The sequence below is a fragment of the Peromyscus californicus genome, unplaced genomic scaffold (genome assembly GCF_007827085.1).
Source record: "Peromyscus californicus insignis strain IS unplaced genomic scaffold, ASM782708v3 Scaffold_1__1_contigs__length_55948999, whole genome shotgun sequence".
NCBI classification, from domain to species: Eukaryota; Metazoa; Chordata; class Mammalia; order Rodentia; family Cricetidae; genus Peromyscus; species Peromyscus californicus.
In genome coordinates, this window is record NW_026294492.1 from 38,953,070 (window position 1) to 38,980,433 (window position 27,364).

General features: G+C 42.5%; 1 protein-coding gene and 1 long non-coding RNA gene across 3 annotated transcripts in view; one reads left to right on the forward strand and one right to left on the reverse strand.

Moving 5' to 3' along the window:
* Nucleotides 1–9,735, reverse strand: part of LOC128115646 (uncharacterized) — a 12,849-nt gene extending 3,114 nt beyond the window's left edge. Inside the window, exons 1-2 of the long non-coding RNA XR_008220242.1 lie at nt 9,624–9,735; nt 5,015–5,461 (exon numbers count right to left, since the gene is read on the reverse strand). This is a non-coding gene — a long non-coding RNA (uncharacterized LOC128115646). The remainder of the gene's footprint in view (nt 1–5,014; nt 5,462–9,623) is intronic.
* Nucleotides 1–27,046, forward strand: part of Gtf2a1l (general transcription factor IIA subunit 1 like) — a 38,185-nt gene extending 11,139 nt beyond the window's left edge. The window contains exons 1-7 of one of the 2 annotated variants that reach the window (XM_052746535.1): nt 1,407–4,115; nt 4,704–4,759; nt 7,604–7,688; nt 9,645–10,234; nt 23,189–23,449; nt 24,115–24,204; nt 26,766–27,046. In XM_052746535.1, the coding sequence (XP_052602495.1) occupies nt 4,028–4,115; nt 4,704–4,759; nt 7,604–7,688; nt 9,645–10,234; nt 23,189–23,449; nt 24,115–24,204; nt 26,766–26,873 (1,278 nt within the window). In that variant the 5' untranslated portion in view covers nt 1,407–4,027 and the 3' untranslated portion in view covers nt 26,874–27,046. Of the gene's footprint in view, nt 1–1,406; nt 4,116–4,703; nt 4,760–7,603; nt 7,689–9,644; nt 10,235–23,188; nt 23,450–24,114; nt 24,205–26,765 lie in introns of those variants that run through there. The other variant, XM_052746534.1, reaches the window with a different exon arrangement.
* The last annotated feature ends 318 nt before the right edge of the window (nt 27,047–27,364 follow it).

Here is a 27,364-nt window from a genome sequence, read left to right on the forward strand (position 1 = left end):
ATCTAAAATTTTACGGAGCTCACTTATTCTTTTGTGGACTCTGTTGTTTTCTGTGTGAACTTCATATCATTTGAAAATAGAGATAATTTTGCTTTCACATTTCTGGTTTGTTTGCTTTTTATTTTTCTTGTACAATATTGCTAGAATGTCTGGTTCAGTATTGAACAGATATAGCAAGAGTTGGCCCCTTATCCTATGGAAGATCTTGGAGGAAAAGCTTTTAGATCTCCTTGTTAAGAAACAGCTGTAAGTTTTCCCACTCATTAAGCAATTTATTGTTTATTTTCATTGTGTGTATATGTATGTCTCTGTGTGGGAATATGCATGTGAGTGCAGGTGCCTCCAGAGGCCAGAAGAGGGCGCCTGATCCTCTGGAGCTAGAGTTACAGACAGTAGAGGGTCACCTGATGTGAGTGCTGGGAACTGAACTCAAGTCCTCAGGAAGAGCAGCAAGCACTCTTAGTGGTGGGCCATCTATCCAGCCCCTATAGCCTTTATTATCTTGGGAAGATGTCCTTTATTTGTAAACTGTTGAGTTTTAGAAATTTACTTATTAGTGTATCAGTGTATGCACAATATATGAGTGTGTGTGTGTGTGTGTGTGTGTGTGTGTGTGTGTGTGTGTGTTCCTTGATGTATGTGTGTAGGTCAGATGACAAATTTCAGGAGTTTCATGTTACTTTTCTTCTTCCCTGAGGCAGGGACTTTCTTGTTTCTGACATGCTACGTACTTCAGGCTAGCTTGCCTCTGAGCTTCTGGATGATTTTTTGTTTGTTTGTTTCCACCTCTCATCTTGCTACAAGAGTGCTAGGATTACAGATTCATGCTACCACATCTGGCTTTTTCTGTGGGTGGGTCCTGCAGATCAAACTTAGGTAGTCAGGGTTGTATGGCAAGGGCTGAGCCAACTGGCTGGCTTGTTTGTTTTAATCAAGAAAGGATATAGAGGGCCGACCAGATGGGTTAGCAGGTCAGGGTGTTTGCCATCAAACCTTATGACCTGAGTTCAATCCCTGGAATCCATGTGGTGGGGTGAGAGGACAGACTTCCACAAGTGGTCTTCTGATCTCCACATGTATTCTGTGGTATGCATGTACACACACACACACACACACACACACACACACGTACACACACTGAATGTTAAAAAGGCTTTGTCAAGAATATTTTCTTTTCCTTCTTTTCCTTCTTTTTCTTTCTTTCTTTCTTTCTTTCTTTCTTTCTTTCTTTCTTTCTTTCTTTCTTTCTTTCTTTCTTTCTTTCTTTCTTTCTTTCTTTCTTTCTTTCTTTCTTTCTCCTGTTTTTCAAGACAGGGTTTCTCTGTGTAGCCCTGGCTGTCCTGGAACTTGCTCTGAAGACCAGGCTGACTTTGAACTCAGAGATCTGCCTGCCTCTGCCTCCGAGTGCTGGGACTAAAGGTGTGCACCACCCCTGCCTGGCCAAGCACATTTTCTCTGTTGACTGAGATGATGTGTGTTTCCTTCCATTCTGTTAATGTCATATGTCACATTGACTTGGAAGTTGTTAAGCTTTTCTTTCATGCTAAACATAGATGCTCCTGGGGTGTAGTATGTTGTTGCATTTGTCTTGATTTTATTAAGTTTTTTTTTTTTTAAATCATCAAGGTCTCTCAGAGACATTGGCCTGTTCTTGAGTAGTTGTGTTTGACTTTGGTTTTAAGGTGATGCTGGCCTTGTAAACAGTGTTTGGAAGAAGTGGCCCTCTTTTTTTGGAAGAGTTTAAGGAGATTTGATATTAGCTCTTGTTTGAATGGTTGAGTTTAACCACAAAGCCACCCGATCCTTTATTTTTCCTTGTTGGTGTATATGGGAGGGGGAATCGTAGTTTACTACCTTTGTAAACTATTGATTAATATGTGGCAGTTAAGTATCACACTGTGCCCCATGCACACGCACAACACCTGTATCCACTGTGTACCAATCATGGAGCACTGTGTCAGTGCTGAATCTTTCTTTGAGATTCTAACTCCTAAGCTATAGGAGGTACAAATGCAAACACTATTGAGACCTTAGATCTGGTGGGAATGCCTACACTCGCCCTTTTGGTGACTTTGGGGACTGTTTCAGTTACAGCATCAGGAAACATCCATGTGCTCAAGAGGAAAATGGCCAGATACTGAATTTTTTAATCGTGTGGTGTGCTGGCTAGTTTATGTCAACTTGACACAGGCTAGAGTCATTTGAGAAGAGGGAACCTCAATTGAGAAAATGTCTCCATAAGATCAGGCTGTCGGCAAGCCCAGGGCATCTTCTTAATTAGTGATTGGTGGGGGAGGGCCCAGTCCATTGTGGGTGGTGTCATCCCTGGGCTGCTGATCCTGGGTTCTATAAGAAAGCAGGCTGAGCAAGCCAGTAAGCAGCCCCCAACACGGTTTCTGCACCGGCTCCTGCCTCCAGGTTCCTGCTCTGTTTGAGTTCCTGTACTGACTTCCTTCAGTGATGAACGGTGATGTGGAAGTGTAAGCTGAATAAACCTTTTCCTCCTTTACTTGCTTTGGTCATGGCATTTTGTCAAAGCAATTGTTACCCTAACTAATACATGTGGCTCACATATTAAGATTTGTATAGACTCAAAATGAGATCAGGAATTGTAAAGCAAATGCTATAATGTATCAGAATTTTTGGTTGTGGATTGGGAAAAGGTTGCAAATTTAAATATTGTTAGATCAGATAAATATGTTGAAAATTTTTACATTATACTGTAGAATTGAATTCTTGCTATCATTATAAAAATGTACTGTTTTGAATTTAATGTTCCTAGAATACATCTATGGAATCTGAAATTATAAAACTTCCTTTAAGATACATATTTAATGAAAAGTTACTTGGTTATGAAACGAGGTTGAATATTTTAAATTTTCAGGCAAGTTTAACATAGAGATAGAACTTGTGAACCTCATATTAAAATTAAGTGTGGGGGAGGTGCCTGGAACTTCCCAGGTCCGTCAGTTCTGGCTTTGATTCTGAGGTCTCTGAAGAAGTGTTAGCAGTTCCCTTATAGCTTTGTTTGAGTAACTTAAATATGGAGAATTGTCCTTTAGGATTTATCACAAGGGGCTTAGGAGAGAAGGGTCACTGCTGGTTTTTCTCAGGTTTCAGATGCCGAAGAAGAGTTTTGTATCTTCAAGAGCAGGGCTTAAGCTGGAGTGGCATCCGCTTTGCTCACTCCAGCTAATCATGACTAATACCACTGAGTTCCTGACACTCCAGTTCTTCCTTTGGCTTTTCTAGCAGAATGCCTGCTAATAACCAGAGCCATAGATGAGTGGAAGATAAAAATAATTGTGTGCTTCATTAGCTGTCAGTCCACAGCCTCACTTCTGCTTAACGTGGGGAGGAGGGTTAGCTCTGAAAAAAGCGCTCTATTGAGCTTTTTGTTGTGTGTGATGGAGCCATTCTAGCGTCAAAAAACAGACCTGGGGCAGTGTTCCTTAGTGCAGTGTGTGAAAAAGCCATAATTAACAACACACTCACTACATACATGGCTGCATAAGCATGCTAAAAACCTGCTTTCATTAGAGGCAAAAATGCCATTGTTTTTAGAAATTATTTTTAAATTAGCATGCAAAAGTAGCGAGCTTTATTACGGCATTTTCGTGCATGTGTGTCATTAGCCTTTGATGTGATTGGCTCCTCCCCCTCTGTCCTCTCCTGCGCCCGTCACTCTCTGCTGGTTCCCTTTCCCTCACCACAGTCATGTCACATATTCTGTTCCCCTCTCTTCCCCCTTCCCCCGTGAAGATCTCTTCCTCCTCAGTCATGGTCCCCCCTCACGCCATCACACAGACATACGTCTCACAGCCATGCGAGCGCACATCCACCGATTTTAAATCCAGGTTTCATGTGATAGAAACCATGAGCTGTCTGCCATTCTGAGTGACTGTGTGTCACATGAGGACTTTCAGCTCTTGACTTGCAAATGTCATGATTTCATTTTTCTTTTAAAATTCCATTGTGTACGTGAACCACATTTTCTTTTAAAAAATTATTTTTTAATTATGCTTCCATGTCTGTACGTGAGTGTGTACGTGCACGTGAGTGCAGGTGCCCACAGAGGTCAGAAGTATCGACTCCCTGTGGAGTTGGAGTTACAGGTGAGCCCGATGAGGTGTAAGAAGAGAACTCGGGTCTGAGGGAAGAGCAGTCCGTGCTCCTAACCATTGAGGCATCCCTCCACTCACTCACCACAGTTTCTTTCTTTATTTATTGTTGGTGTTTGTCCCAGCTTATGTGCTTTTTATCGATAGTATCATCTCTCATCAATGTTCTAATATTATTCTTTCCCCGGTGAAGAGTTGTCATGGAGAGTTAGAGCTTTCCTGACTACCAAAGGCAATCTGTATGTTTCATTATGGATTTCTGAAGTACAGTCTGTTTTATTTTAATGAGATCTTTGGCTTTGATAACTTAAAGTAATTTAGTTGTAACGTCTTTAAAGTTGCTAGGAAAAATATAGTTTAATACTTCCCCCCTCACATGGAACCTTATGTTTAGAATCTAGCTTGGTCTAACGTGATCCATTGAGAATATGTTTAAGAAATAATTTACAATTGATTGTGATCAGACTATAGTGCAAGACAAATTAATTTCAATAAATACATATTAAAAATGAAACAATCTGCATGTGGCCATATAAAGAGGTTAAGTTCTAATGGCTGTACCCCATCTTGTTCTCCATGCAGCATCGTTGCTGGTCCCCGCTGGTAGACCTCTCCCGAGTTTTACACCGGAAGACCTGGTATGTAGCTTGTCCCTTCGCTGAGGGCTGGCAGATGGTGGAGCACAGACGGAGTTGACAGCCCTCAGCTTGAGTGGGAGGAGAGGTGGAAAGCCAGAGGGATCGGCAGTGGTCTCTATGCCTCGGAAACCTCAGGAGCCTTGAGTGACTGAGTGTCCCCTTACCCTGCTCTCCCAGGGTGCTCAGGCTCACTGAGCTTAGGACATTCCTGGAACTACAGTGTGGGGGGATTTAATGTGCTGCGTAAGTACGTACCTGGTGCTTCTGAAGGAGATTATTTTTTCCCGATTTTCTTTTCTTCAAGAGTAGTTATCTGATAGCTTTCCATTGTATTTGAGTAGAATATTTTGCTTTTTTGTTTGTTTTTACTTGGGTGAAGTAGAATTATTTTCCTTCTTTAGGCCTTGGAGGCAAGAAATAAAATTATTTGTATGTATAGAAAACCGAGTAGTTTTTAGATAGACAGGAACACTTCCACATTTCCTTCTCTTCCACGGCACTGATGGTCATAATCCGTGAACTGTTTCACGCTGTCTTTCCAGGGTGCGAGTCTGAGCGGGCCGCCATTTGCCTTATTCATTAAGATAACACTCCCATGAGGGGCTTCTTGGGAATGGCTTTGTTTTGATGAGAGACCAGTGGGACGTCTCAGTCTTTAAGATTTACGGAAATATCTTTTTCCTTGATTACAGAAATACTACTCTGTAAAAAATAAAAACAAATTCATAAAGCAAACCCTGAAAGAGCCTATTCCCCCAAAGATAATCGTTGTAAAATGGAGTTGTTTAAGATGGAATCACTATGGGCTGGAGAGATGGCTCAGAGGTTAAGAGCACTGGCTGTTCTTCCAGAGGTCCTGAGTTCAATTCCCAGCAACCACATGGTGGCTCACAACCATCCATAATGAGATCTGGTGCCCTCTTCTGGCATGCAGGCAGAGCACTGTATACACAATAAATAAATAAATCTTAAAATGGAATCACTAACTTATTTCCTGAATGCTGTATTATCTTTTAGGTACACAGTAGAATTGCTCTTCACTGTTTCTGTAATCTTATTCCCCACTTCCCTCCCTTCCTCCTTCCTTGTTTCCTTTTTCCTTCCTTTCTTCCCATGGTACTCTCCTTTACTATAATATACAACTCTCTTTGCTAGTAAATTAAGATCTGCCATAGTAGTTAAGCAATATTTCGTTGATGGACATTTTCTATTTTCCATTTTTTTTTTTTTTTTTTTTTTTTTGGCTTTTCGAGACAGGGTTTCTCTGAGTAGCTTTGCGCCTTTCCTGGGACTCACTTGGTAGCCCAGGCTGGCCTCGAACTCACAGAGATCCGCCTGGCTCTGCCTCCCGAGTGCTGGGATTAAAGGCGTGCGCCACCACCGCCCGGCTCTATTTTCCATTTTCTAAAATAGAATTTTATTGGTTATATTTGCACATGTCTGTTTGTGAGATAATCAGGTAAATTCCTAGAGGTTGAATTTCTGAGACAATGGTCATGTATGTCTTTCATTTTGGCATTTGCAAAATTGTCCTTCCAAAGAGTTGTCCCAGTCAGCGTGCATTCTATATAAGTAGTCGTCTGAGAAAAGCAAATTTTCACCATGCCCTCAGCAACACTGCATATTGCTTATGCCAAAGTAGAACACAGCTCTTGTTTAAGGGGAGAGAGTGACCACAGCCTAAGCACACGGGTTCAGGCTGCCATGAATGATGTGCTTATCACAGGAATGTTTGTATGACCTTTGATAGTCACAGAACAAAGATGCAGTCAGTGTATGTAGTAAATACATCATGAGGACATCAGGCAGGCAGGGAACAGCAAAGAGGTGACATCTCTGTGGTAGGTTTTAGAGGTGTTTGAAGACACTCTTGGCTTCTGGGTTGGGGAAGTTAGTGCTGCCTTATAAATCCCAAAGGTTCAAACTGTTAGTGAGGATGTTAGATCAGATACAGAGGTGGGTGATACATGGCTGTTATGGGGACTAAACAAATTCCAAGATAATTTTGGCTCTCAATCTGAAACATCCCAACTCTCTCTGATTTTGAAATTCTAACCAGCCAATCAGTTTGCAGAATCATTAACAGCGATCTGGCCTTTTCAGGAACTTTAGTTCACACTTATCTCTTTCATTTTTGCAGATCTGATAGACAAAAATGTTTCTTTGTCTCCATTTAGTGGTTTTTAAAAACCCTAGGTTTAATCATATAAAATTATACATTATAGATGCACTATTAAATCTTACTTTAAAATGCAGCTAAAGATCAATTTCGACTGGAAGATCTTTGCAAACAGTTATGACTCTTACATTTGGCCCCTTGGGAATCTGAGGTTCAGGCAGAGCTGTGCATGGGGTCAGTGTTATGGGATGGTGTCCAGTCTAGCATGATGATTTATTGGCCCACGGCTAACTACTGCAGTGGAATTCCTCTTGATGGAATGATTTGAACCAAATGTTAACATGCTGTTTAGTCAGAGAATTTAGCCTTAAATGTTTATTTATTTATTTTTTATGTGCACATTTGTCTGTGTGAGGGTGTCGTATCCCCTGGAACTGGAGTTACAGTTGTGAGCTGCCATGTGGGTGCCAGGATTATGATAGCTGCGCTCACTAATGCTATGAGACTTCCTGAGGACTAAGTAACTAGTGATCAGAGGACCTGAGTCCTCTGGAAGAACAGCCAGTGCTTTTAACCGCTGAGCTACCTGTGCAGTCCAGCCTTAAATGTTGTGTAGTCAAACTATGGTGTCCTAGAGAATCACACTTTTGAGTCCCCGTGATAGTGTGATAAAATATATAATTCGGATCCTTTTCTAACTTTCTAATAACGCTTGTTTTGTCTAGAATACCTCCAACTGTGGTGCCAACTTTGCCTTTCCTGGCTATCCGATCCACGTCCCAGCAGGTGTGACCCTGCAGACGGCCTCTGGTGAGAGCTATTCTAAGGATATTCATTTTAACATGGACATTAAGTGATGTGATCTTTTAAAAAGTATTTGTTCTTTGAGAATTTCTCATGTAGTTTGATTGTATCAACCCTTCACAGCCTCCCTCCACTTCCTGAAAGTTTTCCTGAGTTTTAGTAAACTGTATGTTAGAGGCGATAGGAGCCTCTAATAAAATTTTTAAAGTAGAAAATAAATAGCAGTTGTGATTGGTAGGAAAGAAATGCAGCACAGAAGACACTGAGCTGGGCCTGTCCTATGGCTCATTCCCAGTTCTCTTTCCTATGAATTAGGGACTTAGTATATATTCAATTCAATTCAAATTAGCTAGCTTAATTTTATTGTTTTTCATTAAAAACATTAAATTAGGGGCTGGAGAGATGGCTCAGTGGTAAAGAGCACTTGTTCTTCCAGAGGACCTGGGTCCAAGTCCCAGCATCCACCTGGTAGTTCAGAGTCCTCCATAACTTCAGGTCCAGGGGAATCTGACCCCCTCTTCTGACTTCCATGAGTACTGCATGCACATGGTGCACATACACACACATGCAGCAAAACACTCATACACATAAATCTTAAAAAATTAACACAAAAATGTAGAGTTATGTTTAATTTATTTGTGTGTCTGTGGGAGTGGAGGTGTGTGTACATGGAGGTCGGAGGACACCTGTGGCAGCTGCTTCTTCCCTTCTACCACGTAAGTCCTGGGGACGGTACCTTCTGAGACAGCTTGCTGACCCATTCATCTCAGTTTTAGCAAATATAAAGTGATAGCGTGTGTACTGGCTGGTTTTGTGTCAACTGGACACAAACTAGAGTCATCAGAGGAAGGAGTCTCACTGAGGAAATGCCTCCTTGAGATCCAGCTGTAAGGCATTTCGTTTCCTCATTTAGTGATCAATGGGGAGGGCCCAGCAATTGTGGGTGGTGCCATCCCTTGGCTGCTAGTCCTGGGTTCTATAAGAAGGTGGGCTGAGCAAGCCAGGGGAAGCAAGCCAATAAGCAGCTCCCCTCCATGGCCTCTGCATCAGCTTCTGTCTCCGGGATCCTGCCCTGTTTGGGTTCCTGTCCTGACTTCCTTCAATGATGAACAGCAATGCTGAAGTATAAGCTGAATAAACCCTTTCCTCCCCAACTTGCCTTTTGGTCATGGTGTTCCATCGCAGCACTGGAAACCCTGACGAAGATAGCATGCACCTCTGTTTTGTAGTGCTAACCAAGGCTGCCCAGCTCCTGCCTCCTTCTTACTCCACAGTTCATGGCTTAGTAGAAAGGACAGGCTTGCAGGACCCTCTCTTGGTTTGAAAAATGTGCAGACTTATTTGGGTTGCTGTAAAGTTTACGTTTCTAATTCACTGCTAAAATGTAGCTTCCTTCTGAGTGTTATTTTAAAGGAAGGAGAGAGAAGAGGCTTTGTGTGTCAATAACATCCATTTTTCCAGTAGAAGAGACTCATGGATTAAATATTGGTGGCCTGTGTGACCAAATTATGTCAGTTAAAAATAGGAGGGGAAAGGCTAGAGTTTAAAAGAGGGTATTTATTGCAGAAAACACAAAATATCTTAAAATAATTCCCAGAGACAATAACCATTCACTTATTCATATATCGATTTATTCATTGAAATAAACTAGAATTCTCTTAGACTGGGCTGAGGAGATGGCAGTGGGTAAGAGCTCTCACACAGCAAGCCAAAGGACCTGAGTTCAAATCCCCATCACTTATGAAAAAAGCTGGTGCTGTGCAGAGCAAAGACAGGAGGACCATTGGGACTTCCTGGTTACAGCCTAGCTCCTGCCTTAAGGAATGAGGCGGAGGGTGACAGCACGGGACACCGATGTCCTTCTCTGGTGTCTGTGAGCACACCTGTGGACACCACAGACGTACCACACACACAACTGAAAGAGAATCGCATTATACTTACCTTTTCCCCCTCCTTCTTAAGGTCACCTTTACAAAGTTAATGTTCCAGTCATGGTGACACAGACTTCTGGAAGAGCAGATGTTCTCCAGCACCCATTTCAGCAAGTGCTGCAGCAGCTGGGTCAGCCTTCACTCAGACAGACCAGCGTTCCGCCATTGCACCCCTGCTCTCTCCCAGCAGCTCCCGAGAAGTCGCACCGAATGGAGCCTGTGCTGCTACAGCCTGCCATTCTGCATTCCACTCCAGTAGAGAGGAAACACTTAGAAAACGCAACCACCGATAGGCGTGGTCTCCCTGGAAACGAGCATAAGGCCGTGCCGGAAGCTTTGCTGAGGCCACAGGAAAGCTCTCAGTACATCAGCCTTCCAGGTGTGGGGTTTCTGCCTCATGTCTCTCTAACAGAGTCTAGCCTGGAGCCCGTGCTCGGTGTCTCAGCAAACATGACTCAGAACCTGCATGGTGGTCCTTTCCCCCAAGGCCCCCAGGGCGCTCTCCATCACCACATGCTCGATGCCCAGCTTCATGGCCTTAAAGACAGGATATATGGATGTGACTCCCTAAAGGAACTAAGGAAAACAGAGGAGCCCAGCAGCCTCCCTGCACCAGAGAAGGTAGAGTTCTGTGTTTATCTTCTTGGTATTAGGAAGTAGACAGTAGCCTGTGGTTAGATTTTCTAGGTTGTTCTCTTGAGGTGGAAGATGAATCAGAATTATGTATCTTTTGTTTTTCCCATAGAAAATTGTTTCTATTTTTTCATAGTGTCAGGGTGAGTTTCAAAAGTCAGTTTGACGTAGGGGAAGAAGAGGGAGGTGAGTATGAAAAAAATAAATGATATGAAATTCTTAAAGAATTAATAATGTATTAAAATCAAAGGCAATATTGTTTTCTCTTTACAAACAGAAACTCTTACAGCTAATTCCATTTATCCAGTTTAGTGTTATATAGAAAATGAAACATCGTACTCAGATAATAGAGTACTCATCCCCTAGCACAGCTCACAGTCTGTAGAGTGGACAATTAAGTACCACTTGACATTGTGTCTTCAGAATATTTACAATTTCTTCCTTCTTCCCTTTTCTCTGCCTTTTCTCCTTGTTCTCCTCCTTTCCTCTATTTTCCTTTCTCTCTTCTTCCTTTCTTCTCTTCTTCTCCTCTTCCAGTCCTTCCTTTTCCTCTCTTCTCTCTCTCTCTCTTATGTTACTGAGATCTCACCCAGGGCCTGGCAGATGCTAGGCAAGCACTGAGCTGTATCCTCATCCTCTACCCCTTCCAGGCTAGGAGGAAGATGGGGTAGAGTGATGGAGGATGATGGATGCAGCAATGGAGGATGATGGGTACAGTGATGGAGGATGATGAGTACAGTGATGGAGGATGATGGGTACAGCGATGGAGGATGATGGGGTACAGCGATGGAGGATGATGGGTACAGCGATGGAGGATGATGGGTACAGCGATGGAGGATGATGGGGTACAGCGATGGAGGATGATGGGGTACAGTGATGGAGGATGATGGGTACAGTGATGGAGGATGATGGGTACATTGATGGAGGATGATGGGTACAGCGATGGAGGATGATGGGTACAGCGATGGAGGATGATGGGTACAGCGATGGAGGATGATGGGTACAGTGATGGAGGATGATGGGTACAGTGATGGAGGATGATGGGTACAGTGATGGAGGATGATGGGTACAGTGATGGAGGATGATGGGTACAGTGATGGAGGATGATGGGTACAGTGATGGAGGATGATGGATGCAGCAATGGAGGATGATGGGTACAGTGATGGAGGATGATGGGTACAGTGATGGAGGATGATGGGTACAGTGATGGAGGATGATGGGTACAGCGATGGAGGATGATGGGTACAGCGATGGAGGATGATGGGTACAGTGATGGAGGATGATGGGTACAGTGATGGAGGATGATGGGTACAGCGATGGAGGATGATGGGTACAGTGATGGAGGATGATGGGTACAGTGATGGAGGATGATGAGTACAGCGATGGAGGATGATGGGTACATTGATGGAGGATGATGGGGTACAGCGATGGAGGATGATGGGGTACAGTGATGGAGGATGATGGGGTACAGTGATGGAGGATGATGGATACAGCGATGGAGGATGATGGGTACAGTGATGGAGGATGATGGGTACAGTGATGGAGGATGATGGGGTACAGCGATGGAGGATGATGGGTACAGTGATGGAGGATGATGGGTACATTGATGGAGGATGATGGGTACATTGATGGAGGATGATGGGGTACAGCGATGGAGGATGATGGGTACAGTGATGGAGGATGATGAGTACAGCGATGGAGGATGATGGGGTACAGCAATGGAGGATGATGGGTACAGTGATGGAGGATGATGGGTACAGTGATGGAGGATGATGGGGTACAGCAATGGAGGATGATGGGTACAGTGATGGAGGATGATGAGTACAGCGATGGAGGATGATGGGGTACAGCAATGGAGGATGATGGGTACAGTGATGGAGGATGATGGGTACATTGATGGAGGATGATGGGTACATTGATGGAGGATGATGGGGTACAGTGATGGAGGAAGATGGGGTACAGCAATCCAATCATGTTATATCGTCATAGGAGTGCTAGGGTTACAGATGTGCACCACTGCCTCTGACTTTCTGTATGGGTTCTGGGGATCTATCTCAGGCTATTAGGCTTGCAACAGCAAGGTTTTCCCCTGCTAAGCCATGTCACAGACACGGGACAGTTTCTAAATCTCTCTATAAGCCCCATCTAATAAGGAAAACTGTTTGAACTTTTTTATTCTCATCAAATATGCTAAAATATTCCATTCTGTATTAGTTAGTTTTGATGTAATTAGGTTGGTTTTGATGGTCAGTTTGGTTGGATTGAGAAACATTTAGGAGATTGTTGAAGTACCTTTCTGAGTGTGTCAATGAGAAAGTTTCCATGTTCTCTGCATGTGACTAGAAATATCTAATAGGCCAGGGGTCCAGATGGAATATAGGAGGAAGGAGGAAGCCCAGAAGTATGAATATGCTTTCTCAGCTTCCTGGCTGCTGTGGTGAGCAACCTCCTCCAAAGCATGCTCCATTGCCATGATGGTCTCCTTCATTTGAGGCCCAAACCAGTGAACTCAGAGCCCTGAAACTGTGAGACAAGGTAAATTCCTCTAAATTATTTCTCTCAGGTACCTGTCACAGTGACAAGGAGTCTGAATGGCACACCTGGCAGATGGGGTAGCGTGGCACAGGGTGCTGTTGTCACAGCCTGGGAATGTGTAGCCACTGTTACCATATTGTGGTTGATCTAGATTCAGCTTCTGTTAAGAATAAGAGAAGCTTTGTCCTGCCCCTGTGAACAACTGGATTGTACATAATTTTGGTTGAAGATGGGGTGCGAGAGGTTGTTGAATTATAATTTAGGTTTCTTATGCTTTGTGTTTATTACCCTGTATTTTGAAGTTCTGTCTTACCTGCCACTGGAATAACATAGTTATGTCTTAAATTGTAATGACTGGAAGCTGGATTGGGCAAAGCTTTATCTTAAGGAATCCTATTTTATTTGCTTATTGTACTACCTAGCCACAAAACCCACATGCACTTTAGACACCTCCTGCAGTAGAAGATCTTGGCCACTGAGCAGCTGGTTTGCTGTACAGAAGGAAGGCTGAGGCAGCCACCCCGCCTCATTACATCGCCTTGCAGCAGAACTGCTGACATTTTCCATGTTCACACAGGATTCATGGAAGAACCGGCGCTGACATTCCTTTAACATTCAACAGGGTAAAAATACCAGTTGCTCTGAGGGCAGCTGGCATCCAATTTTAATTTCCATTCACACATTGACATCATTAAACAATTCCTATGCTGTGAGCCCTTTTTTCTTTTCAAGCTGGAGACTGACAACTTTGTAACAGTGCTTGGCAGAGTTTGAGACCCTGCACACCAGTGGAGCGTCTGTCCAAGGATGCTCCCTCCACAAGACAGGGTTTCTCTGCTTCAGTAGAGGGCCCATGCTGTGGGTTTCAGCATGTGGTCTGTATTACTGCTGGGCCAAAGCCAGTAATTCCAGAACTCTCCTCTGCTGACACAAAGCTCAAAGACTTTCAAGCCACGGTTTTGAATTATTGTTTTTTTTTTAATGCATGTATCAAAAATGTAGACAAAGTGTTATATTCTCCTTTCTGCAGGTTTTTTTTTTTTTCAGCTTTCTAAAGAACAGCACTGAAGCCCCTGTTTAATGTCTGGGGAGCTGTTTGCTCTTTTGGGGAGGGAACGACAGCCCCTTCATAACATTTCTTCTGGAGGATTTGTTGGTGGGTGGTTGGCCATGTGAAATACTTGAATCCATGCACTATGAATGCTGTTGAACATTATTGGCTCCTTTGGTTGTCCCGCCAGAAGGATGTCAGAGCCCAGCATCTATGTGAGCTTTCCAATGTTTGCTTCTGAAGACAGAAGTTAGAGATGAAAAAAAAGTCTACTGAAGTTATTGATTAGAAATTCGAGTTTATAATACTGCTTCTCTCTCCGAGTAAAAAGAGCTTCCCTAGTTTAAGAAAAACAGGGTCTTATTTTAATTCAATTGGAAAAGTCCTGGAGAGAAGGGTAGGGAGGAAGGGACAGGGAGAGAAAAGGGGAGGGGGAGAGAGGTGAAGAGGTTGGGGGAAGGGGGAGACTGGGGAGGGAGAAGAGGGTGGTATGGAGGTTGCACACAGTCAGGGGAAAACTGGAAGAGGATGTCCTTCTCTGCCACTCTCTGCCTGTCCCCTTCAAACAGGGCCTCACTGACCTGGAAGCTTGGGGGTTTCCAGCTAGCTGACTAGCCAGTGAACTGCTGCCTCCTCTCAGCTTGGGCTTCCAGGCTTCAGCAGCCATACCTGGCTTTCAGAAGGGTGCTGAGGATATGGACTCAGTAGCAGCAAGTGCTCTGACCCACCGAGCCAGCTCCCCAGTCAGTCCTGGAATTTGCCATAGTCCTTAGTAAGCTGCTAGCTCATTTAACAAGTCCTGTAGGGACTTCAGTGCATTTTGTGCAAGATGCACAAGAGATATTTGTGACGTAAGGTTTACTTTTTGCTGTTAAAATGAAAAGCACATTTGGCACGTGGTTCAGGACTAGGACTGACTCAGTAACTCCCTTTTCAAAAGTCAGATTCACTGAGGTGTAATCTAAATATACTAAAAGTCACCTCTCGGTGTACAGTGTGGACTTTGACAAACACAGGCCGTTATACGAAGGAAGTTCAGCTGTGCCGGAGAACATTTGCATTACTCCTAGGACTCCCTTTGTGCGTTGGTAGTCAGTGCCTTCCCTCTGCCCCAGTCCCCAAAGTCCTTCACTGGACCGGTTTTCCTTCTGCAGGAGTTGCCTTTTCCAGAATGACAATCAACTGGGGTCGTGCAGAGTGCAGCTTTAGCGGGGTGCTTGAGATTACCCTATGCTGTCGCATGTAGCCCTGTATCCTAGGCCACCAGTAGGGTGTTTGGGTTGTTGTTGCCTAGTTTTGGAATTTGTATAGCTGGGGCTGGATAAATATTTCTCTATTGTAAAAGGGCCATGAGTAAACATCAGAGAAGTCCCATGTAAAGCATGTGGCTTTATGGGACGGTTCATCTTCAATTTTAGTCGTCCTGTGTTGGTTTATTTCTGGGCATTCTCTCCCCTACATGATCCATGCCTATTTGCTTTCCACCAGTGTGGCATTATTTTTATTGTAGGGACTTTAAAGTAAGCTGGGCCTTTAAAGAGAAAGAGTCCTTCAAATTCGTTCTTTTTCAAAATCATTTTGGCTTTTCTAATTCCTCTGTATTTCCATATAAATGTGATAATCAGCTTGTTAACTGAAAACAAAACAAAACAACAAAAACCTGAAACCCAGCCTCTGGGATATCTCTTGGACTGTGTTGACTCTACAGATAAGCACACAGAGAACCACAACCACAGTCTGTTCAGTGTCTCTATTTCTTCATGACTCAGTCTCGGTAGGGCTGGGTCTCCAGGGACTTGTCTATTTCATCTACTTTCCCATTTTCTTTAGAGATCTATTTTTAATATTGTGTATGTGTATGTATGTGTCTGTGCACATGACTGCAGGTACCTGTAGAGGCCAGAAGAAGGTGTCAGGTCCCTTGGAGTTGGAGTTACAGGTGTCTGTGAGCTGCCCAGCGTAGGTGTGGGAACTGAGAAGAGCAGCATATGCTTTTACCTGCTGAGCCACCTCCCCAGCTCCCCTAGTTCTCATTTTGTTGGTGGAGTTGTGTTCTTAGGGTTCTCCTTGTGTCTGTAGGGTCAGTGGTGATGTCCCTTGCTTCACTTAGGACTTGGGGCATCTGACTCTGCTTTTTCCTTTTCTTCAGTCTAGATAAAGAGGCATCTACTCCGTCAGTCTGTCTGTAGAATCAACCTTCTATTTTAGTGATTTTTCTTTCCTCTTTCCCCATTTTCTGTTTTATTTCTGTTTATTAGTACTTCTGATAACCTTGTACCCCACTACCACAGCCATCCTGTAAGGTGTTAGATTAGGTTGTTAATTTGAGATTGGTCTTTCAAATGTAAGTATTTACAACTTTAAAATTCCCTTCCTGGACCTATAGGCTTTGGAATGTGTGTTATGTGCCCTTCACTTTAAATTTTATTACTTATTTATTGAGAGCTCAGGCTGACCTTGAACTGACAATCCCCCTGCCTCAGCCTGCTGGGTGCTGGGCTCACAAGTGTGTGCTCCATACTGAACTGTCCTTTCATTTAAGATCTGAAGATCTTGTAATTTCTTTTTTAACCCATTGGGTTTGAAGATATGATGTTTAATTGATACATACTTATTGATTTTCTAGTTTTCTTCATGCTACCATGTTCTAGTTATGGATGTCTAATATTTATTCTAAATTCTCTGTTTTTGTAACTTTATTCACAATTATTTCTAGTATCATCATCATAAAAGATGCTTTAGTATGATTTTTTTCTGACTTTGTCTTGCATCCTAAAATAAATAATCTTAGTAATTGTTATTGTGATGTGAGAAAAATATATCCTGCTTTTGTTGGATGGAAAGTTCCTTTGTGTCTCTGTGTGGGTTAGTTATTGTCCACTTGACACACACAAACTAGAGTTACCTTGGAAGAGGGAACCGCAGTTGAAGAATTACCTCCATTGACCTGCTGGGATGTGTGTGGGGCAGTTTCTTATCACGAGCTGATGTAGGCGGGGCCAGCCCACTGTGGGTGGTGCCATCCCTAGGCAGGTGGGCCTGGGCTGTATAAGCACGGTAGCCGAGCAAGCCAGGGAAAGTAAGCCAGAAAGCAGCTTTGCTCCTCGTTTCCAGTCTCTGCTCCTATCTGGCTCCCGCCCTGACTTTCCTCAGTGATAGACCATGACTTGTAAGTGTTAAGCCCAATAAACTTTTCCCTCCTCCGAGTTGCTTTTGTTCATGATGTTCATAACACTGAGAGAAAATGAACTAGAAGAAGAGTTTTCTAAGTCCTATTGATTATATCGTTACGTTCACTATTATGTCATTGAATTTCTATCTGTATACACCCGGAAGTGTGGCATTAAGGTCTCTTCCTGTTCTAGTATTGTCTCTGCCTTCCATTGTTTCAGTGTTTGTCGTGTATATGGCTTTGACATTTGGTGACGTTTCTAATTATAATTTTGTTGATGAGATGATCTTTTAGGATTCTATGTTTTTCTTTCCCTCCCTCCCTCCTTTTTCTCCCTCTCTTCCTTCTTTCTGTAACAGTTTTTTATCTTAAAGCCTGTTTTCTTCTTTTCTTTCTTTCTTTCCTTTTTCCTTTCTTTTTTTCTTTTGACAGTGACACAGACCCTGCAGCTCCTTTGACTACTACTGTGTGGCATTTATTTTTTTGTCCTTCCATTTGTCAACCCATGCACGTTCTTAGATTTTTCAGTTAGGATCGTGTAGACAGCAGATGGTTGGATTCTGCCCTTTCCAATCCAGTCTGCAGTCTGTGGGTTTTGTTTGGGAAATAATTTGGACAGAATCTGTCTCCTGCTGGTTCAGTCTCCAGAAAGGTGGAGCTGAGGTTGCAGGAGCTTTTGAAAAGGGAAGGTGAAATCAGCCGGAACCATGGTTCACCATCAGGGTAGATTCATGCTGAGCTCCTAGAATGGGATGGCTCAAAGAGTGTCTCCATGAACTTCAGGTGTGAAAAAACATTGGCTTGGCTCTGGTTTCCCGGTCACTTCTCCATCTGGTCCCTCCATTGTGGTTCCCTGTGCTTGTGACATCTTCACCAGACCCTAACCGGTGCTGGCTCCTTTTGAAGTCCCAGAATCACGGATAACCTCTTTTTTTTATAGATTTCTCAGGCTGAGGTATTTTGTTAGAACAACCCAAAATGGATTGGGAGAGATAATTTAACTCATTTATGTTTTAGGTAATTATTGATTGAGAAGGGCTAACTCTTACAATTTTGTTTCTTGTTTTCTGTGTACCTTGAGTTTTTGTTCAGTTCCCTCTTTTCTGTTTAATTGGCATTCTTGTGTTAGTACATTTTGATTTCCTTATCATTCCCACTGTGTGATATTCCATAGCTGATTTCTATAGCTTTTGGTTATTATGGGGATTAAATATACTATCTTCACATAGTAACAACCCCTTTGAGTCCAACAGCAACAAATTCAGCCACACAAAAGCTTGCTTCTTCATAATTCAGCCATTCTCTGCTTTTCCTTATTGTCACAGGTTGTATCTACATAGTTAGTCACGTTAACATAGATTTAGGCTTTTGTCTCTTGAGTCTTAGAGAAGAATAAAAAGTCAATGGAACTAAAATTACAGTTCTGTATTTGCTCTCATCAATTCCCCTTTCCTGGAAAATGTCTTCCTATTGTTTCCCAGTTACTATCTGACAGTGGCCTTTAATTTCAACCCAAAGGGCTCTGAGGGGAACCAGTGGTGATGGATCCCTTTACCTTTTATCTGGGAATGTTTTAATTTTCCCCTCTTGTTTAAGATGCCAGGTAAACTATAGAGTTTATGCAGGGGAGACAGGGAAGCGTGGCAACAGCTTTAGAAACCACAGCAGTGTTTTCTGTTGGGAAGGGGATTGGATTCAACCCTTTCCTATTTTAAACTCTTTAAATACATTGTCCCACTGCATTCTGCCGTCGGGTGTTATGCTGGAAGCTGGTAACAGCGTTAGTGAATGTAGACAGTTGCTTTTCCCATCCTGCTTCAAATGTACTGCTTCACAATTTCAGTTAAGTATTTGTTGTGTAGACACACAATTGATTTTTGTAAGCCAATCTTATATTCTGTCACCTGTTAAGACCAGGTAATTCGGTATAGTCCTTGGAATTGTTTTATATAGTTATAATCATTGTGAACAGAAACAGCTTAATTGATTCCTTGTCAACATCTTTTTCTTTCTTTTTTTCTCCTCATCTCTCTAAGACTTCTGGTACAGAATTAGAGTGGAGAGAGCCAGCGGTTTGCTCTTGATCCCAAGGGGGAAAACGTCGAGTCTTGTTAGCAAGTGCTGTGCAGGCTGTGGGCTTTCTGTAGATGCCCTTTACAGGTGGACAAAGTTTCCTCAGCAAAGGATTGCTGAGAGTTGCCTGGGGGAGCGAGTGGAGGAAGACGCATGTCCTTAACCCTGGCATTTGAGAGGCAGAGGCAGGCCTGGGCTGCCTGATGCTGGCACTGGCAATCAGTGCTGAGTCATTTCTCCAGCCCTCAAGTGCTCTTGATAAAAAGCTGTTTGGCTATTTTTGGATAGAATGTTCTATACATGTCAGTTAGGTCGTATAGATTGCATGCATTGATCAGATCTTCTGCATTATTACTGAGTAGTTATTGCAAATGTTTCTGTTGTTTACTGAGAGGAATTACAGCTGTGAACATATCTGTTTCTTTTAATTCCTTTAGTTATTTTTGTTTTTGTTTTTATAGCTTGAGCCCAGGGCATTAGTGCACAATAAACATGGCTGCTACTCCTGAGCTATATCCCCAGCTGTTTTTGATTTATATATTTTTGAAGTGATATTGACAGTATTGATACATGGATAAAAACTTAGGATTGTTGTTTTCTTCTTGAAAAGACTCTTTTATTGTTGGATAATATTCTTATGTATCTTTTGTAATATTCCTTGTTCTGAGTCTAATATCACCATTTTAGTTTTACTTCGATTGATTGGTGTTTGCATGGTACATGTTGTCTTTCCATACTTAAATACTTTTCCATTTAAATTGTTTTGTGTCTGTGTGTGATGTGTGTATGTGTCACAGCATGGATGCGAGGTCAGAGGACAACTTGTAAGAATAGGTTCTCGCCTTCTACAGTGTAGGCCCCAGGGATTAAGTTCAAGTTGTCAGGCTTGGCAGCAAGCCCCTGGACCCACGGAGCCATCTCAGCAGCCCACACCTTAGATACTTTTAACCGATCTGCACGATATTTAAAGTGGTTTCTTATACACGGGATAGTATCGGGTGTTGCTAGCTTGGTCCAGCCTTATGGCTTTGTAACTGGTGCATTTAGACCATTTATACCTGGTGTAGTTATTAAACTGCTTGCTGGTTGCTTGTGTTCTTTCTTTTTTCTGCATACGTCTGATTTTTCCTTTGTCTGTGTTGATTGTACTGATGACTCCTTCACGTGGAATTTCTACTCTGATGTTTTTTATTTTTAGAATTTCCACTTGACTCATATTTCCATATGTCCAAGGAAATTTCCATGCGAGGACCATGTTATTCACTTTGCCCATGTTTCCCATGGGATTGCCTAACGTCAATCATAGTCTGATTCTGACATCCCTGTCTGATTCTCCTAGTTGGCTCTCCTGCCTATAGTTGGCCTTTCTTGTTATTTTTGTTTTCCTGTTATTTTTTATTTTGACTGATGGTCAGACATCTTGTATAGACAAGGAGAGACTCAGATACATAGTATCTGCACTTGGAGATGGCCGTCATTCTTTTCACAGAGAGATGTATTTATACATTCCACACAACCAAAGGTCTTTTGTCCTTCAGTGTCCTGTACCCCAGGACAGATTTTTTTAATGGAATCAAGCAAAGCTGTGATGTGATAGTTCGTTTGGCTTCTGCTCTTTGATAGTATGGCAGTGCTATTCTTTTTAGCATTTTTATCGTAAGTGACAGCGGCCATTTTTTTGTCCATGAATAAACATTATCTTGTTTCTATAATTTAGACTTATTTATAGTTCAGTCACACCATAGCCATTCATTTCTGCATAAGGGATGCACCTTCACTCCATCTGTGAAGGCAGTCTGTTTCCAATGTTATAAAAGTTAATTGCATGTAAACTAATTACTTGTATGTTTATTAATGCTAAATCTTCAATGTAAGGTTATTTTTAAAGAGGACTTTGTGAGGATTCATTGTAGAGAGTATTTATATGGGATATGTATCCCAGAAGCTTAGCTATCCACTCATAAATAAGTTGAGTATTTCCTGTGTTAAAGTAGTATCTTAAAATGATACATCAAGGTGTATAATTGTGTTGCCTGAACCATCACAAACACAGGAGTACTAAGAAAGTATGTTTGTTCAAACCATAACAAAGCTTCTTGGGCCTAGCTCCAGTGATCTTGGAGATTCCAACAGTTTCTTAGGCTGATATGATTTGAGATCTGCTAGCTGTCTTTTCTGTGCCCTTGATCTGTCCTTGTGCACCTAGTCTTGAGAGCCAGCACAGTCCATTGTTAATAACGTGTGTCCCTGTCCCCATCCTTCCCAGACAGCCAGCACGGCCTTGTGCTGCCATGCAGAATCTAGAGCTCATTACCAAGGTTTTGTGTTTGAGACAGTGACCTTGAACTCACATGATCCTCCTGCCTTAGCCTCCAGAGTGCTGGTATTAGCACCAGATCTGGACTCCCATTAGTTTTTAAATGATTTTAATTTATTTTTTAGTCATTAAAATAAATGATTAAATTCACATAAAGTCCTTTTAATGAGGAAAAAAATGAATGTTTATGTTAATCACCTTCACAAAAGAGAGGAATCTTGAAAAATCACTTATCATGTACAACTCTGTTCATATCAGGCGCATGTCTCTTAGAAACATGGTACACATTCAAAGACCTTGGCTGAGTGTTTTCATCTGAGGTTTTGTCCATAATGCATATTCCCTTTTTATAATACACACACACACACACACACACACACACACACACACACACACACACACACTTTGATTAGTTTCTTAAGGGGCTGATTTTGTCAAAAAGGATAAGAACTGTGCTGTAAATTCTGTGGTATTTATGGTTACATAAAGTACCTCTTTTTATTAAGAAGCCTGGAGCTTTGGGGAGCTCTGGCCTACTCATGACCGACTTGAAGTTTTGGGGAGCTCGAGCCCACCAGTGACAGACTTGACGTTTCGGGGAGCTCTAGCCCACCCGGGACAGATTAATGAGAGTCCATATGCTGCATTGGTGGTGAACCCTCTGTAATCAAGCTTGGGCTTCAATCCCAGTTCACTCTTTGCTGCCTTTATGGTCTTGTAAGCCATAGTGTCTCATCTCAGTATGTTACAATTAGATTTAAATTTGAAAATGCATATAAAATATTTACCAGATGCTTGTAAGCTCTGTTTGAGAGAGAGAATGATGAAAGTAAGTTATCTATATAGCCAGGGTTAATAATTAAATTACTTCCACCATCACTATCCATTTCCAGAAGGTTTTCATCATCTTGAAGAGAAGCATTAAATGATGCCTGTGGTGGTGTGAATGAAAATGGCCCTACAGGCCCATAGGGAGTGTCACTATTAGGAGGTGTGGCCTCGTTGGAGTAGGTGTGGCTGTGTTGGAGGAAGTGTGTCACTGGGGGCAGGTTTTGAGGTTTCAGATGCTCAAGCCAGGCCCAGTGACTCACTCTCTTCCTACTACCTGCCGATCTGGATAAAGAACTCTCAAGCTACCTTTCTACAGCAACATGTCTGCCTGTGTGCTGCCATGATGATAATGGACTGAACCTCTGAACTATAGGTCAGCCCCAATTAAATGTTTCCTTATGAGAGTTGCCGTGGTCATTGTGTCTCTTCACAGCAGTAGAAACCCTAACTAAGACAGTTGCCCCCACACCCCATCTCTCTCTTCCTCCCACACCTTGGTAGTCCTCATAATACTTCCATCTCCATGAACATTTCTGTAACAGATGCCTCTGGTGAAGTGAAATAATATAGCTATTCTGTGTTAGCTTCTTTGACCTATATAGTCTTTGCCATTTTAATCAAGTTAAAATTCAGTGGGTGCAGGCTATCTAAGGGGATATATACATATATATATATAATATATATTATATATATATGGATATATGGTGGCAAATATTATGTGAAAGCAGTGAGCTCATTTGGTGCCAGCGTATAGTAATATGTTTACTTAACTTGTAACCGAACAATCATTCTTGTTAGAAATGCTAAAGATATCCCAGAATTGCAAGTTTAGAGACTGATCTTAGAAGGCAAAGATACATTTAAATGGCCACTCGGGTGTTTGCCAGTCACTGACCATTCAGATTCAGTGTTTTAATGCCCTGCTTGACCTGAAGAACTCAACAGCGCCTCTTCTTTTTACAGAATTCTACTTCCGAGAGGGACCTGAATATTCAGGTAACTGACGATGATATTAACGAAATAATTCAAATAGATGGAACTGATGATAACTCGTCCACTGAAGAAGTGGGAAGCATAAGAGACGGAGACGAGAATGAGTTCCCAGGGATCTCGGACGCAGGCGACCTTAAGGTGCTGGAGGAAGAAGCTGACAGTGTGTCCAATGAAGATTCCACGGCCAACAGCAGTGACAACGAAGACCACCAAATAGACACCATGGAAGAGGTGAGGCGCGCACCTGAGCTGAGGCGCTCACCTGAGCCGAGACTCGGTGTGTTAACCGTGAGGTTTGCGCTTTCGTGTGCTTCACAGCCCATGCAATTCTAATTAAGATTGACCTCATCTTCAGCCTTTCAAAATCCGTGATTTGTATGCAGGGCCTTAACATTTCCACCTTAAACTGTGCTTTCACCTGCTGGGACGTGATTAGGAACTGGTTTCATATTTGTTGCTTTTAAGTAGACATAGTAGGAGGCTGAGGAGAGACAGCTTTTGTCCTCTTTCTAATAAATAAGGTGGCATTTGAGGGGAATGTGGTGACTAAGTTGGTGAGGGCTGTTGACTCTCACTTGCGGCTGCCTTCAGGTATCTGCCTGTGGTAGTGCCTTCTCTGAGTCACCATCTTTAACAGTCGCAGCGTCCTGTGGGTCTCATTGCGACTTGTCATTTCATAGATGAGAAAACTGAGATACAGGGAATTCTGATCTTTTGCCCAAGGTCGATCATGTAATTATTAAGTGGTCACGCTGGAATTCAAAGCCAGGTTATTTGACTTTGAAGCAAAAATACTATTCTGTCTCTTCAGGTCCCTTTACTCCTATGTCTTTCTATCTTTGAAAAAAATTTGAAGCATCATGAAATCCCTTAATGTGATCATCTTTCATCTTTAGGATCCTCTAAATTCCGGAGATGATGTCAGCGAGCAGGATGTGCCAGACCTGTTTGACACAGATAATGTGATTGTCTGTCAGTATGATAAGGTACTGTGCTCACCTTTTGGACTTGGACTTTATTAATTGAACTCATACTGGAAGGTATATAAAGTAGTATGAAATATGATGGCGAGTTCCAGTTCGCAGTCAAGTGGCTCATAGAACAGCTGTTCAGTCCTGTGTGTGTGTGCGTGTACATCATGTGCACACTTGTGTGGGTGCACACGTGTGTGTATGGGTGTGTATGTGCACGGAGGCCAGAGGACAACCTCTGCTATTGTTCCTTAGGTGCTTTCTACCTTGTTTTGGGAGCCAGGGTTTTTCATTAGCCTGGAGCTAACGAAGCAGGCGAGGCTGGCTGGCCGACAAGTCCCCTTGATCCGCCCATGCCTGCTGCCCCAGCACTGGGATTGCAAGTGTGCGCCGCTGTGCCCAGCTCCTTTTCATGTGGATCTGGGTCTCCAACTCAGGTCCTTACGTTTGTGTAGCAAGGCTTAAGTCTCAGTAAATGATCTGCAGCCCAATTCTGTAAAGTTGAGGGTGTAAAGTTTGGGTCTACCACTGTGCTGTATGGGACAGTGACACTTGAAAGTGATAATCATTGTCCCCCCCACCCCCACCCCTCGTGGTGGATTGAACCTAGGATGTAGCATGTGCTAGGCAAGTGCTCTGCACTAAGCCGTTAGGCTGCATCCCCAGCCTCTAAATGATAATCTGTGTCTTAAGGAGGGGACAATCTTATTCAAACACACTATTTATTACAGGATTAAACACACACACACACACACACACACACACACACACACACACACACGATAAGATGGCAGGCAAGTCAGCTGTTAGAATAGCGTGACAAGTAAATCAAATGCCGCTGACACATGAATCAAACCTTAAGCTGTGTGGCAGACAGCAAGACCTAAAAGTAGCAAGGAAATACAAGAAATCATTTGTTGTTGGAATTCTCCACGAACCCCTCATGGGTGATGTGGGCCTTTGAAATGGGGCTTGAATGATGTGTATATCGGAGAGACGGATGGAAGGCGGGCATGCAGGGTGTAGCCCGATGTAGAGCAGAGACACAAATGGATGGAGTATGTGCACGGGACAGTCTCACTAGCATTGTTTGGGATGCCCACATCCTTGCTATTGCTTGTCATGTGACATTCAGATCCTCGGCATCCTAGTGTGTATGAAGTGGATATTAATATAGTGTTTTTGAGTCATAATTTGATATACTTAAAGGAGACAGAGGAAATGCTTTTAATTGCTATAAAAATAAACTTTTCTCTACAAAATCTCCTTATTCCTTCTAACATTTTATATAGATAGAAAATGATAATTTATCAGATTTGGTCTCCATCTGCAATAAAATATAAACTCTTCAAAGGCAGGATTTTTTTTAAACATACATAACATGTCTACAGTCAGCCCTCTATACCTGAGTTTCCTCTGCAGAGTCAACTAAGGGGATCAAAAACCTTTGAAAAATTTAAGTGTTTCCTGAATATGTGCAGACTTATTTTTGGTCATTATTTCCCTAACAATTTAGTATTACTGTTATTTAAAAGCATTTGCATAGCATTAGATGTTACAAATAACCTAGAGATTATGTAAATCTTCCAGGAGGATGTGTGTAGGTTGTATGAAATACATGAAGGCATTTATATAAGGGTCCTGAGCAATCCACAGACTTGGCTCTAGTAGCTGTGGGGCCAATCATTGATACTTTGATGTGGAGTGATGGTTCTCATGGTGTGTGAATGACTTGATATATCTCCAATACTTAAGCTAGTGTTTGGTGTAACTGAGTGTCAAGGCACGGGTGTGTGGGTCCGTGGAATGAAGACTCGGAGGCATCTTAAGAATGAATATAGCCTTTCATGGCTGCAGGGGGGTCTAGCCTCAAAGGACTGAAGCCCTATCCCTTCACCTAGGGCATTTTTATTTACTCTCGATTTATAGTTTAGCCAGTTAATTTCCGTACCTTCAAAGCAACCCCAAAGGAGCTCCCAGGGACCAAATGCCAAGTGCAAATTACTTGATTTATCAGGTACCGTGGTTTTCCAGGTTTCCTGAACCAAGTTTTGCACAGGCCTTTGATCCTTGGGGACTCTGATCCTTGACTCTCAGACAAGATTCACAGAGGGTGATAAGAGAAACGAAAGGTAAGAGAAACAAAGGTGTGGTTAAACAAAGGAAGGAGTAGGGCTAGGTGCTGCTCTCTGGAGCCAGGCCAGGAGCTCAGCGGGAATGCACTACAGTTTGGCTTATAGGAACCCAAATGTTCGCTGAAGAATGAGTAAAGTATCTTGAGGAGGTCTTATATTTAGGGCCAGAATAATCCCATTTGCTATTTTATTTTATTTTATTTTTGTTTGTTTGTCTTTGTTTTTTCGAGACAGGGTTTCTCTGTGTAACTTTGCACCTTTCCTGGATCTCGCTCTGTAGACCAGGCTGGCCTCGAACTCACAGAGATCCGCCTGCCTCTGCCTCCCGAGTGCTGGGACTAAAGGCGTGCGCCACCACCGCCCGGCTCCATTTGCTATTTTAAAGAATGTAAGTGACCCCTTAGTTTACGAACGTAGTCTGGATTATTTTTCTCTCTTCAGATTCACCGAAGCAAGAACAGATGGAAATTCTACTTGAAGGATGGTGTCATGTGCTTTGGAGGGAGAGACTATGTATTTGCAAAAGCCATTGGTGAGGCTGAGTGGTAAATGCTACAAGCTCAGTACATCAGCTCTGTGAACCTACGTGGGACTGGTATATCGTATGCTGTGAACCACATTTTTGTTTTATACGTAGTCCATCAAAGAGTTGATTAACTTTTTGTTCACTATATGGAATTAAATAAATTTAATGAAATAAAATTATAGTTCAAATGCAGATACAGATATATAACCTTACATTTCTTTTGTTTTCCGGTTTGAATGGTGCCCCCTTCATTATCTCTATGTTGTGAGAGCACCATGAGATGTCACATTTAGTGATTAGAAAAGTCACCATAGCCCCACCTACAGTCCCGAATACCCCTTATCTTTTCAAAATGCAAACAAAATCCATTCAAAAGTAAGCTACGAGATGAAATGCTATATCCATCCTATTGGGTACTCATCTAACTATTTTAGGTTTGGGGTAACCACAGAGAGAAGTAAGAGTTCACCAAGTTATTTTGGATTTGGTACCCACTCACCAGCCTCAGACGATG